Here is a 14,292-nt window from a genome sequence, read left to right as displayed (position 1 = left end):
GGAAGTAAAAAAAAGCAGTGACGAAGTTAGTTGAAAATGTTGTTGGTTAAATGTTAAATTGACGTGACAAAGTGCTTAGTTAAGTTGTTACAAATGTTAAAAACTCGGCTTATCATAAACTGTAATCACGCACACGCACAACTTGTGAAATGAAATTGGTTCTTTTATATCTATATACATGAATGTATATTCTGATAATACCATAGGCTAAAAATGATTCAATTAAAATCAACAAATTGATATTAATAGACATGTATGGAAAAGCTCATGTTTTCTGAACATGGTCTGGATATTTTTGGTTTTTGGGATATTAGTATATAAAATCATAACTAAATTTTGATATTTCCTACAAACTTTAAAATTGGTTTAAAATATCATAAACACTACATATTTATTGTTTGTTATATTTCCCAACCCAATCCAAATAAGATATTTTTGAGAAAAAATTTTATTCTACGTGGCCAATGGTGAAATATTTATGATATTTTAGATCACTTTTTAAATTCGTGACAGGTAGGATAAAAGGCCACGTAGAAAATCACATTGATTTAGCACATAGGTTAGTTGAATATGGTGATTGAATTACCATGAGAAATAGCAAACGAAATATAAAATTTGTGATATTTTCGACCAATTTTAAAGTTTGTGAAAAATACCAAATTTGAGTTTATAATTTTAGGGATCAATATTTGTCAGTATCTATTAAAATTAGGCCAATTTTAGGCCATTTCTATGTTAAACCTGTAATCTTTGAAACGTTGATTCTTGTTTCAGCTTTCAATAGCGAAAGCGGCATTTCTATTCAACTTCTGACTTTTTTATAGTTAACAAATATTCATGTTTCAGCTTTCAATAGCGCAGGTGGCATTTCTATTCAACTTCTGACTTTTTTATAGTTAACAAATATTCCTGATTCAGCTTTCAATAGCTTTCAATAGCAAAGGCGGCATTTCTATTCAACTTCTGACTTTTTTTTAGTTAACAAATATTCCTATAGGATCGTGATAAATTGAGATTTTTTAGCCTAATTAAGAATTGAGATGCATTATTAACCATTCATTTTTATTAAATGAGTGGTCCAGAATTTGCCACATGGAAAATATAATGTCAACTACCTATACAATTCATATCAACTACACACATAAAATGTCAACTATGTGTACAATCCATATCAACTATGTGTACAATTCATGTCAGCTACACACATATAATGTCAATTACATATACAATTCACGTCAACTATACACATATAATGTCAATTATAAGTTGTTGACATTTGATGTGCAGACTATTGACATTTGATGTGCAGGTTATTGACGATAATACCCCCGAGTTGACATAATCTACTTGCAGTTGACATTTCAAAAATATTGTGGATGAGTGGCTGAAAATCATCTCAATTATCATTTAAGCTAAAAAATCTCAATCTAATAGGACCTTATTCTTATATATAATATATATGCACCTATTGGGTTGTGATCAATTGAGATTTTTTAGCCTAATTGATAATTGAGATGCATTATCAGCCACTCATTTTTATTAAATGAGTGGTCCAGAATTTGCCACATGGAAAATATTTTTAGATTAATTAATTATGAAAGGGCAGAATGGTAATTTCATGGTACATTTTATTCAATAAATATATATTTTTTAATTTTAATTTAAAAAAATTAATTTTTTTTTATTTTTTATTTTAAATTTTAAAAAAAATTGTCAACTACATGTACAATTCATGTCAACTACACACATATAATGTCAACTATGTGTACAATCCATGTCAACTACATATACAATTCATGTCAACTACACACATATAATGTCAACTATAAGTTGTTGACATTTGATGTGCAGACTATTGACGATAATACCCCCGAGTTGACATAATCTACTTACAGTTGACATTTCAAAAATGTTGTGGATGAGTGGCTGAAAATGCATCTCAATTCTCAATTAAGCTAAAAAAAAATCTCAACCTAACAGGACACCCTATAGTGCATCCAAATTAATTTATTTAAAGACGCTTCCATGCAAGTTCAAAGCACTAATTAATTGAGTGATGAATTTCTCTGTTTCTTTTGCTGTAATATTAAACATTTGTGTTACTATTTTAGTTGCAACAGAAGCAACAAAAATATTATGTCCAATTAAAACCTTGATCCAGCTCGGAGATTCCCTATCCGACACGGGGAATGCCATACGCCTCCTTCCTGTGGGCCCCACGCTCCCGGCAGCCCGCCTTCCCTACGGCAAAACTTTCCCTGGCCTGCCCACCGGCCGTTGGTCCGATGGTAGACTCATCATAGACTACGCAGGTGAGTATATTACACGAAAATACTGTATATTTTTTAGAAATAGAGGGAACTAAACATATTTTGATTGGGCAGCTATGGGTCTTGGGCTTCCATTGGTGAACCCATATTTCAATAAGAACGCTTCGTTCAGAAATGGAGTGAATTTTGCGGTGGCCGGAGCTACTGCGCTCAATGCTTCTTTCTTCCTTTCTAGAGGGATTATTGTTCCTAGTGTTGGATCATTGGACCTTCAACTACGTTCATTTCGTACCTACCTTGCCTCAATTTGCTCCACCCCTCCAGGTTACTTATAACTACCTACATTGTGTGTGAGATAACATAAATGGCAATTGAAATATCAAACGTTAAATATTAGAAGTGGTATAACATTGAAGTTGATTTAACTCATATTTAATCACGATGGAAATCATCATCTAATTATATCACATAATTTATGTCAAAAAATGCTTACAATGGAGGCTCTGAATCCTAATAGGAGATCAATGAGCATTACAGCCGTAGATAGTGGATAATTATGTCAATTAATTCATAATCAATTTTTATATTTGAAGATAGAAACTACCGGGTGAATTTCAAATTGTGCTTCCAAAATTTAATGAGTTCAAAGTGGAAGATATAATTTTTTAAAATTGCATTTACATCTCTGGCATAAAATTACATTTACAACCTTTTGCGCGACTTAAAATATTTTTATTTTATTAATACATTGTGAATAAACTAAATAAAATAAGAAACAACATCGTTACATAAGATTTAAAAAATAAAATAAAATGTACTATACACAACATGTTAAATAATTTTAAAACTAAATCAACATGGAACATTTGTTAATTAGAACATTTACGTAGATCTCTACAACAAAGAAAAATATCACCCTTAACAACATACACACTTCAATACTAAAACACTATTTAATATGAAATCAATATAAATATTTAATATACAACTTAAAATATTATAAGGACAATAATATTGTGATAAAAGACAAAATGATGGACCACAAAGCATATAAACAACACACATATATAAATATTAATAGTAAAACTTAACATTAGAACAACGAATCAATAATTCAAAAATTATGAAAAAACTTATTTGTAAACAACTTTAACAGTTTCCTCTTTTAACACCTAAATTGATGATTTATACATGTGGGCTAAAAAAATGTGATACTTCATGTACTTTGTCGTCTTTTATGCTCTTCTTCTTCTTTGCTTCCTTTTGCCATTTCATTGACTTTTGGTGTTTTCTTTGCACGAAAACTACGTAAGAAACAACATCAATAAAGAAAGGAGGATGGATAAGAGACTGATGGAGCAACACGCTAGCATTCTCCATCATTGTGTACGTCGATGCACATAAGTTAAGCCTGAATTTGTTCACTATTTTTTACTAATGGAATTTGTACATTGTTTTTTACTGAGCTAATGTGTTCGAATTATTACTATTTATAGACAAAATTGGGTGTAACCATCCAACATATAAATGGATTTAATTATATAATGTAACCGCTGGGTTTAGTATGAAATCAATATGAACCCTAAACTTCAATACTAAAACACTATTTAATATGAAATCAATATAAATATTTAATATACAACTTAAAATATTATAAGGACAATAATATTGTGATAAAAGACAAAATGATGGACCACACAGCATATAAACAACACACATATATAAATATTAATAGTAAAACTTAACATTAGAACAGCGAATCAATAATTCAAAATTTATGAAAAAACTTATTTGTAAACAACTTTAACAGTTTCCTCTTTTAACACCTAAATTGATTATTTATACATGTGGGCTAAAAAAATGTGATACTTCATGTACTTTGTCGTCTTTTATGTTCTTCTTCTTCTTTGCTACCTTTTGCCATTTCATTGACTTTTGGTGTTTTCTTTGCACGAAAACTACGTAAGAAACAACATCAATAAAGAAAGGAGGATGGATAAGAGACTGATGGAGCAACACGCTAGCATTCTCCATCATTGTGTACGTCGATGCACATAAGTTAAGCCTGAATTTGTTCACTATTTTTTACTAATGGAATTTGTACATTGTTTTTTACTGAGCTAATGTGTTCGAATTATTACTATTTATAGACAAAATTGGGTGTAACCATCCAACATATAAATGGATTTAATTATATAATGTAACCGTTGTTAATTGTTATATCTAATAATTAGGTTTGTAACTCATGTATTTGGAAGAAATTCCATTATTGGAAATGAAACTCCTCCTATCATTAAAGAAATTGTAACGTGCTTATTATGGGACGCATATCATTGGTTCCCCCATTCATTCAAATAATTTGAAATTATATAGTAATAAATGGATGAAATTATAATGTAACCGCTACGAATTTAAAAATTAGTTCCAAAGTTATTTAAGACAATGCTTAAATTAGTTGCTCAAATTGATAGAAACGTCCACTAAACACTAAATGTTTAAAATCTCACCCAAAAATTTCACTATAGTAAATTCATGTTGTGAATTAATTACATAATAGAGGCTCTGAGCCCTAATAGGAGATGAACTATCATTACAACCCAAGAGAGTGGATAATTATGACAATTAATTCATAATTTATATTTGAAGATAGAAACTGCCGGATGAATTTAAAATTGAGGCTTACCGAAATTTAATGAGTTCAAGTGAAAGATTTAATAGTTTTTCTTAATTGCATTTACCTCCATTCCACAAAATTTATATTCAAAAGGTCCCAAAACTCAACTTTTATATATGTATAGATTTCTACTCCATGTATCGCACACAAATTTTTAGTTTTTTACTGCTAGTAGTAGTAGTATTTTTTTTTAATCTTTTTTTGTGTGGCATTAAAGTTTTATTACTGTGATGCGAAACTTTTCACCGAATAGGGCCCTCAAAGTTAACGCCGTTAAGTTGGACGTGAAAAGGCCCCTTAGATTTCGGTCCATGTCTGACTGACTTACAAACCGACCAGGTCTGGCAGGCGGGGGGGCCCACGTGGCAACGGCTACTCCTTCCTACGTTGCTCACTTCAATTTGGATCGGCGATCCATTTTATTCTCCGATCGCCGGCCACGTGGCGGACCACGTGTAACTCTTTAACGAGAGACGTCCCTCACCTTTTAACGAGAGACGTCCCTCACCTCTAAGAGCATCTCCAATGCTGGCGGACGTCAAATAGCCGTCAAATAGCCTTCACACTGCCACATCATCAGCACTACAATTCTCCTGCCACATCAGCTTGCCACATCAACTGGACATCAAATAGCCATCAAATAGCCTTCACACTACCTATCCACATCACTAATAACAATTATATAATTTAATTTACAATTGTATCAACATACATAATTTAATTTACGAGACAAATACGGAAAATTCGAATAATAATATTAAAATTTAAAAAGTACATTACTTTTAAAAAAAAGTACAACAATTTAAAAAAATTACAAAAAGTAAAAAGTACATTAATTTAAAAAAGTAAAACAAAATCACTCATCGCCGCCGTCCTCGTCTCCGTCGTCGCCCAACGCTTCTTCACTTCCGTCGCCGCCGCCTCCGTCGCCACCTACGCCGCGGCTATTCCCGCCGGTGTCCCTCCTCATCGCCTCCAGTTCTTCACGCTGGCTCTGGAGCAATACGCGAAGAAAATCCTTCACCTCGGGGTCCACCGCCGCTTGGAAGTCGGCTAAGGTCTTCACCATTTGAGCGCGCGTTTGTTGGCGCGCGAAGAATTTGAGCTCCTCGGTAGACCTGCCGAGGGGGGATGCCGAATGGACATCCTGGGAACTCGGTGTGCCCCCCCTCGCAACCTGCTGCGCCCGCCTTTGCCCAACCGGGCGAGGTCGGCGACCGAACGACCGAGGAGTCGGGACCTCCTGGGCCGTCTCGGGGAGGTCTGACGAACCACCGCTGCTGCCGCTATAATCTCCGGTATAGTTCAGTCTCTGCCTCTTCGGCCAGCCAGCGTCGACGCCTGCCCGGAATTTCTCCGACTCGTTGAGCACAACGTAGCAGTTCCAGTAGGTGAACTCATAGTACTTCTTATCCGGATCGGGGTAGGCTCTTTCCGCAATCCTCCTGCAGTCTTCCTCTGTTTGGCCACTGGTCTGCATGCGGAGGGCGTTGGCGTACAAACCCGAAAATCGAGAGACGCCAGCCCTGATTCGGTCCCAGCACTTCCGGACCTCCTCCCCGGTGCACGGTCTCCCTTCAGGGCAAAATGCCCTGTAGGCTGCAGCTATCTTCGCCCACAAGTTGACGATCCTCTGGTTGTTTGAAACGAGAGGATCGTCGCAAACACTCACCCACGCCTTGGCAACCGCAACGTTCTCCGCGTCCGTCCACTTCCTCCGGCCCCGGATTTCGGCGCGGGGCTGCGACGACTCGCCGACCTTCTTCGCCTTGCCCTTCTTCTTACCCCGCCCTACTCCCTGGCTTTGAATGGGAGTTTCAGAAACGTCGTTAATATCAAAACCCAAGTCCGCTAAGGAGAAGGTCTCCGAATACTGTGCATCCGTTGGGGTCGATGTGTGCGAAGAACCGGTGGAAAAATCAAAAGTCGGCCGATAGGCGTTGTCCCCCCCGTGCGTCGCCTGCGACTGTGGAATCATATGTTGCGCCGGTGGCATCATCTGCTGCGCCGGTGGCTGCATGCCGGGTGCCCACCCCGGCATCATCTGCATAGGGGGCTGCATGCCGGGTGCCCACCCCGGAATCATCTGCTGCCACGGGTACACGTTGTAGTACCCGCTCATTGGAGGCCAACCACCTCCCCCAGGAGCCGGGGAAGTATGGGACCCTGCCCCGGGAGTCGGGGGCGTCTGAGACCCTACACCGGGAGCCGGGGGAGTCTGAGACCATCCCCCGGGATTAACTGGAGTACCTTCGTAGTTGTTCTCCATTGCTCGTTATTGATCTTGTACAGAAAGTAAGGTAGAGAGAGAGTACTCGTTAAAACAAGTGGTGCGAATGAAAATGAGGTTCAACGCGCGTATATATTGTGTTTTGCGAAAAAAAAAAAAAAAATATTTAAATCCGACGCCGGTTTGGCGCCGATCCGGGAGCCACAATGGCGCCCGTGAGGATCGGCGTGGGAACCGGCGTCAGCGCGGGAATCGGCATGGCGACGCCGATTTTGACGCCGATTTCGCCCACGCCGGTTCCAATGGTTCGGCGTCAAACCGGCGTGGGCGAAAAATCGGCGCTCCGGTGGTGACGCCGACCATTGGAGATGCTCTTATACCCTCCGCTCCTACTAGCAGTAGGGCCAGACTCCACAGGGGCAAATATGTTATTTGGCTGCATTTCCGAGGGTATTTTGGGATAAGACGCACTTGGATTGAAGCTGCGGCGCCTGGGGCGGTTTTGTGGTCAGGAATGCAAATATAACAAATACTATTAATAGTATTAACAATATTTCAAGATTTGTCATTATTACTGTTACTATATCATAATATTTGCTCTGGGTGCGCATGATATTAATCCTTTTTTTGTTTGTGTCGTGGTGTAATTTGCGAAGGATGATTATTTCAAATCAAATTAATGGGATGCTGTCAACACTCCCTGGATTTTCTATTAAATGGAGTAGTATTCTATTTTTTCATTTGAAACCTTATTAAATGTCACATTTTACTTTTACTATTAAATTTTCACTCATTATTCTTTATGTCTATTATATTCATGATGTATTAGAGCGGGACACACAATCTTAAAATTTATTCTCCATATCTATGATGAATAAAAGGGGAGCACATAATCTCTTAAAATTTATGATGAATTAAAGTGACGCGTAATCAAGGGTGGAGATTAGAGTAAGTATTATACACGTAGTTAAGGCAGTGACGCTTCTTTTTATGGCGATATGTATCGCATTTATTTATGATAAAATTGGAAAAGGAGAAGTTCTTTTTGGCCCCCAAAGACGTGATTCATAATTGTTCTGTAGTCCTAATGATTCCTGTACATATTTTTTTAATGTTTAAATCTAATACTAAAAAGATCCTTTTTGAAGGTACGCTTCGAGTTTGCAATAATTTTGTCACCTTATCCATCTACCCTCAAATTGAAACAGATATTGGTAATTTCTCTTGCTTATTGGAACTAACAAATTTTTTCCATTACGAATTAATGAATTAAATAGTACAAAATTGTGTTAATTCAGCCAAATATATCCTAAGATTTATGATTTGATACATAGGCTAAAAATGCAAATAAACACAAATCTCTTAAGTTTTTGGTGGTCAATTTAAACAAAAATAGCGACGAATAACTTTGGTAGGCACAGTACCGCCTTTTGTGATTGAAATTAACTGCAGTATATAAAACTAGTCAACAGTTATTTATGATTGATTACGACTTCAACCTTATTTTTACAGCTTAGTTTCTCCCTACTTAATACTACTCCCTCCATTATTTGTTAATAGAGACATTTCTTTTCGGTACAGAGTTTAAGAATAGTGAGTTAAATGAACGGTGAAAAAGTAAGAGAAAATAAAATAAGAAAGATGAAGAGAGAATAAAGTAAAAGAGATAATTACTTTTTGTCAAAATAGAAATGGCTAAATTAACTTGGAACTTCCCAAAATAGAAAAATGACTCTATTAACATGCAACATTAATAAGGAACAGAGGGAGTAGCAATTTGCAATTGTATATTTTTTACTAAAATTTTATTTTGAAATAGAAAAACATTTATCAGGACACATTTGTAAATATTTGAAGGTAACCTAATCACACTCCACCAACTGAGTTGGCACCCTAAATGCCAACTGCAAAATATTTTTATTGACAATTAGGATGTACAGTTGGCTATTAGTTTTTGCTTATTCATTCATTTAGAGAAAACGAGTAGTAGTAATTAATCCTGAAAGCATCTCCAGTGAGGTAAATAGAAATAAGAAATAATTTCTAGTAATATTTTTTTTCAAAATTTTTCTTTCTCCAGCATTAGTTTTTATACCTTCTTTGATTTTGAAAACATAATTTAAAGAGATATATTTATCTCTTCTGTCCACAAAAGTTAATATGGTAACTATTTTTTATGCCTTTTATAATTTTATAATTTTATAAATCGAATTAAGTATATACCTCAAGGAAATAAATACAATTACTTTGAAAAAGTTTTTTAAAAACTAAAATCGTAGTACTAATTACTACACCCCCGACTAAAAAAACTGTGTATATTGTCTAAGCACCAATAAAAGTATAAAACCACGCTGCTGCTGTGTCTTCCTCTCCAACGCCTCTCTCTCTCTCTCTGCTGCAACGATTGAGATTCGAGACCTCCCCCGTGCACACACTTACTCAATTTGCTTCTATAATAGGGGCTCTCTTTCAATACACAACACAAAATTAGTATAATCCTGAATCTGTTTTGGTTATAAGAGAGAGCCATGATTTCTCGCAATAAAAATTTCACCTTTGTCTTCGCCTCTGCCTTTCTCGCTCTCTTGGTTAATGGGTTTTCCGGAAACCTTCCAATAGTAGCCTTTGATGAAGGCTACTCGCACCTCTTTGGAGATGGAAATCTCATGGTTCTTAGAGATGGAAAATCTGCTCACATCTCTTTGGATGAAAGAACAGGTGGCCCGTTTAGTCCTTTTCTTTGTTTGCTTTGTGATTTCTGGCATAAATTTTGGCTTGTAGTCGTAAAGATTGGATTTTTAATGGATGGTTTGTGTGTGCAGGTTCTGGGTTTGTGTCACAGGACATTTACCTTCATGGCTATTTCAGTGCTTCAATCAAGCTTCCTGCAGATTATACAGCTGGTGTTGTTGTTGCTTTCTATGTAAGTGGCAGTTGACTACAATTTATAAAAACTTTTCTGTTATGAAATAAAAATGGTGCCTTTGATTCTCACAAAGACCAATTTTGAACGGCTTAGTATTTAAGTTTTTCGGAATTACTATTTCCCTAAATTTTTGCACCATCAGTTTTTGTCAGTTTCTTTTGAATCAAAAATCAATAAAATCTACTGAGGTTTTGCATGGTAGAATAGATTTTTAAGAGTTTTTCATGAGAAATTGAATATAGATGATGTTTCAACCGAAGTAAAATTGTGACCATCCAATAAAAAATTGATAAAATCACATGCAATTTTGATTCAAGATTCTTGACCTAATTGGATTTATTCAAAGTTGGGTTTTTTATTTGTTTATCACGACAGATGTCGAACGCTGACACGTATGAGAAGAACCATGATGAAATCGATTTCGAGTTCTTGGGAAACATTAGGGGTAAAGAGTGGAGAATTCAGACAAATATTTATGGAAATGGGAGCACAAACACTGGGAGAGAGGAGAGATATGGCCTCTGTTTTGATCCCTCTGAGGATTTCCACCAATATAGCATCCTCTGGACTGAGAATGAGATTGTGTAAGTATTGAATTTCGTCACGGAATTTAAATTGCCTGTTATTGTTGCGTATGCATTTGTTTTGATGATGTATCATGAAGAGATAGACCTGGCATATATTGATAATGTTGGAATTGGTGACGAAATGTTGTTGTTTGAGCTCTGCAAAACCAGCTTGTGGTTTGTTTGATGCTGTGGGTAGTTTTAGATTTACATACATGCTTTGGGTTTTTTTTTCACCCCTTTTAACTGTTTCTGGAGTTGCAGTTGTTGTGTCTCTTTCGATTTCTTATCAATGGTAGAAACCTTGGTTTCCTTTTTTGGGAGTACATATGTTGTGTGTAGCTTTTGCTGTCTTGTTTGATCCCTTCTTATGCTCACTTATTTCTTGGCTGTTGATTGTGCATATATAGTGTCTTTGAAATGAAATTTGAGTTCATGATCAAGTTGGCCTTAATTCATTATGAAATTTTGTATAGCATAGGATTGCAATGACAACCTAGCTCTCAACTATTTACTTTTTGATATCATGTCTTAAAAGCTTGGGTGATTCTCTTTGTAATGTCATCACTTTGATTTGTGAGATGACAAGTAAAGGGAAACATGTATCTTGATTCTTGTTTTCCTCTTTTTCCTTGCTTTTCCAATCTGCTAACTGTGGTAATACTTTTTCTTTGCACTTTTCCCTTTCCTTTATCACTCCCAACATATAACAAGAATTGGTTAGGCGCTCTGGCAACGAGCGTGCATTTTCATAATCGTATAACCCCGTTCTTGATAGCATCCCGTTTGATTTTATCGCGTTTTTTGCAGCTTCTACGTCGACAATGTTCCCATAAGAGAGATCAAGAAGACAGAAGCCATGGGTGGGGACTTCCCTTCTAAACCAATGTCATTGTATGCAACAATATGGGATGGATCCGATTGGGCCACAAATGGAGGCAAATACAGAGTTAATTACAAATATGCCCCTTACATCGCCGAGTTCTCCGACTTCGTCCTCCACGGATGCGCTGTCGACCCCACCGAGCCTTCCGAATGCGACACACTTCCGACACTCCCCACCATCGCAAGCCAACATCGAACGAAGATGGCTAGTTTCAGGAACAAGCACATGCAGTACTCGTACTGCTACGACCGTGCTCGATACAAGGCCCCTCTCTCTGAGTGCGTGATCGACTCCAAGGAGGCCGAGCGTCTTCGAGGCTTCAACCCTGTCGTGTTTGGTGGTGCCCGCCGCCACAAGAGGCACCACCGTGTCCGTGTTAGGCCTGTCCGGGCGGGGGCATCCTCCCTGTGATGAGGCCGTCGGCCTCATGGGGCGCGTGCCACCGTCGTCGTCTTTCCGGATTGATTTAGGGCTGTGGTGGCTGTGGGTAGAGGAATGAATTGAAGCACATAGAGGGAAAGAAGCATATGGTAAAAGATTTATTCCTCTATATGGGGCATTGATTATGATATGATGGGGGTATGTATATAGATTTCATTTCATACCTTAGTTTTCCCATCAAGTTTTCTCCTCATTGGTGTTTTATTATTTAATTTATGTTTGATGAATTTAATTTGTGTACTTGGAACATTTGGATCATCACCTTGATTGAATAAATATAAAATAATACAACATGTGGAGTTATTAGAGTAGACTATTTAAATGAGATATGGTGGGGTTGTTTGGAGGTGAGGGGAATATGATTCGATTTATTTGAAATTGTTGATGTTATCAAAGCATGTTTGTTTGTTATGATTTTTATAACGTTTGAAGGCCTGTTTCAGTCATTGAATTGTTAGACTTGTTCTGTTCACACCCATCTCCCAAAAATGTGGGCCTATTTTAAAAATCTACTATCATGGAGTAGATTCTATGTAGTCTTAAACATGATCCGGAGTAGATTCTATGTAGTCTTAAACATAATTCAAAAAAAAAAAAAAAAAAAAAAAAAAAAAAAAAAAAAAAAAAAAAAAAAAAAAAAAAAAAAAACTATTGAATCCTACTTAATTTTGTAATTAACCAATCCAATTTATTAAGTATTACACACTAAATTATGATGAGTGGATTTTAATTTATAGATAGTGTAAATTCTAAATTTTTGAAAGATTAAGTTGACGGAATAAGAAATTTTAGTCAAGAAATAGTTAATGTAGTTTGGTTTGAATTAATGAATTCAAATGTGGTTAAATATTACATACAGGACTTGGTTTTCTAGAGTAGTTTAACCGACAAATGTATGGAATATTTGGCCGACCAATAATACTATTTTCTACATCGACAATGAGCCAATACTTTGAAATTTGACAATGTTAACTCTAACTTTCATTATTCAATCTGAATTTGAGGCTAGCCTAGCTAGTTACTTCTTTTCAAAAGACAAAATGATGAAATTAAATAAAAAATTATCATGTCAATCTTGTTACATAAATATACTAACTAGTAATTCTTAGTAAGTATATCTTTATTAAATAAGATAGACTAACATTGTATTTCACGTTAACAATAATAATAATGTATTAAAAGTTAGTCACGTAGATGACTATTTTTTTCACAGATCAACTAGTATAAAAGTTAGGTTTGTGTCAGGACCGCAATTTTTTAAGGAATAGAAAACATGGTTGATTCACACCGCAATTTTTTAAGGAATAGAAAACATGGTTGATCGTGATTAGGGCGATCAAGGGGAATATTTAAGAAGTGGGGGGAGAGAGGATTTAAGAAGCGGGGAATAATTTCAAAACCTACTGGAATTAAGTAAAATCATATTGTAGTTTCAAGGTATTACGTACCGAAATGAAGTAATAAACCTAGTACAATGAAGTAAAATGTGCTTGCAATGAAGACCGAAATAATTTACACATCAGCGCATTTCATCAAAAAACTAGATCTAATTGCCTTATTTGGTATGTAATTCGGTCTTTAAAATTAGTTCTGTAATATCCCTCAACGGGGCCTAGTTAGAAATATATTCTTACGATATAAAATTTGTTCTAACATCGTGCTGTTAGAAATAAACAGTTTTCAAAAACGAGAAAAGAAAGGTTTAAAGCTTCATGATAGTGTAAAGCAATGTTGTTTATAATAAGAATATGATTAGAAAATATGAGTATATAAGAAAAACTGTGAAAATCATATGATTTGGAAATGTTTGTTTATCACGCAAGAGATGCATATAGTGTCTGAGTCGGGTCCCTAGGGACATTCCTTTGTGGGAGGAGGGTGTGGGACTCAGCCAGACCGCGCCAGCTATGCCCAAAAGCTCGGCCATAGGCTGAGATGTGCTCGGCCGACATAGAACATCGTTGTGCTAGCGCGGGCGCGAAGCGAGTTAAACGGAATATGGTCATCCTCAAGAGCACATGATCCAATGTGTGTCGCTCAGGTGTGGGTCCCTCGGTTGTCCTGATACGGTCCCTAGTCCCTTAAAGGTCATCGAGCCAACGAGCCATAGTACAAGGCCACCGTGCCATCGTGTAAGGCCATTGTGCCGTCGTGTAAGGCCAACGTGCCATTGTGTAAGACCATCGTAGGCCTGATGCCATCGTGTAAGGCCATCGAGCCATCGTGTAAGGCCGTCGTGCCATCGTGTAAGACCATCGTACCATCATGCAAGCCCAACGTGCCATCGGGCAAGGCCACC

General features: G+C 36.6%; 2 protein-coding genes across 2 annotated transcripts; both read left to right on the top strand.

The window, feature by feature from the left end:
- The first annotated feature begins 2,056 nt into the window (after positions 1 to 2,056).
- Positions 2,057 to 4,389, top strand: LOC121766700 (acetylajmalan esterase-like). The gene is made up of 3 exons (XM_042162965.1): positions 2,057 to 2,312; positions 2,385 to 2,594; positions 3,584 to 4,389. Exons 1-3 carry the CDS (start codon positions 2,057 to 2,059, stop codon positions 3,622 to 3,624), a joined length of 507 nt encoding a protein of 168 aa, XP_042018899.1. The 3' UTR covers positions 3,625 to 4,389.
- A 5,127-nt stretch (positions 4,390 to 9,516) lies between these two features.
- On the top strand, positions 9,517 to 12,284 carry LOC121769313 (probable xyloglucan endotransglucosylase/hydrolase protein 28). The gene is made up of 4 exons (XM_042166081.1): positions 9,517 to 9,892; positions 9,997 to 10,097; positions 10,476 to 10,684; positions 11,477 to 12,284. Exons 1-4 carry the CDS (start codon positions 9,703 to 9,705, stop codon positions 11,961 to 11,963), a joined length of 987 nt encoding a protein of 328 aa, XP_042022015.1. The 5' UTR covers positions 9,517 to 9,702; the 3' UTR covers positions 11,964 to 12,284.
- Positions 12,285 to 14,292: the final 2,008 nt, after the last annotated feature.

The sequence above is a fragment of the Salvia splendens genome, chromosome 15 (assembly GCF_004379255.2).
Source record: "Salvia splendens isolate huo1 chromosome 15, SspV2, whole genome shotgun sequence".
Taxonomy (NCBI): Eukaryota; Viridiplantae; Streptophyta; class Magnoliopsida; order Lamiales; family Lamiaceae; genus Salvia; species Salvia splendens.
This window is presented reverse-complemented; position numbering and strand designations above follow the sequence as displayed.

Coding starts and splice junctions, on each gene's coding strand:
- LOC121769313 (XM_042166081.1), top strand. CDS start 9,703: ATGATTTCTCGCAATAAAAATTTCACCTTTGTCTTCGCCTCTGCCTTT. Junction 10,098..10,475: donor GTGTTGTTGTTGCTTTCTAT/GTAAGTGGCAGT, acceptor TTATCACGACAG/ATGTCGAACGCTGACACGTA. Junction 10,685..11,476: donor TGGACTGAGAATGAGATTGT/GTAAGTATTGAA, acceptor CGTTTTTTGCAG/CTTCTACGTCGACAATGTTC.
- LOC121766700 (XM_042162965.1), top strand. CDS start 2,057: ATGAATTTCTCTGTTTCTTTTGCTGTAATATTAAACATTTGTGTTACT. Junction 2,313..2,384: donor ACTCATCATAGACTACGCAG/GTGAGTATATTA, acceptor TTGATTGGGCAG/CTATGGGTCTTGGGCTTCCA. Junction 2,595..3,583: donor AATTTGCTCCACCCCTCCAG/GTTACTTATAAC, acceptor AAACTACGTAAG/AAACAACATCAATAAAGAAA.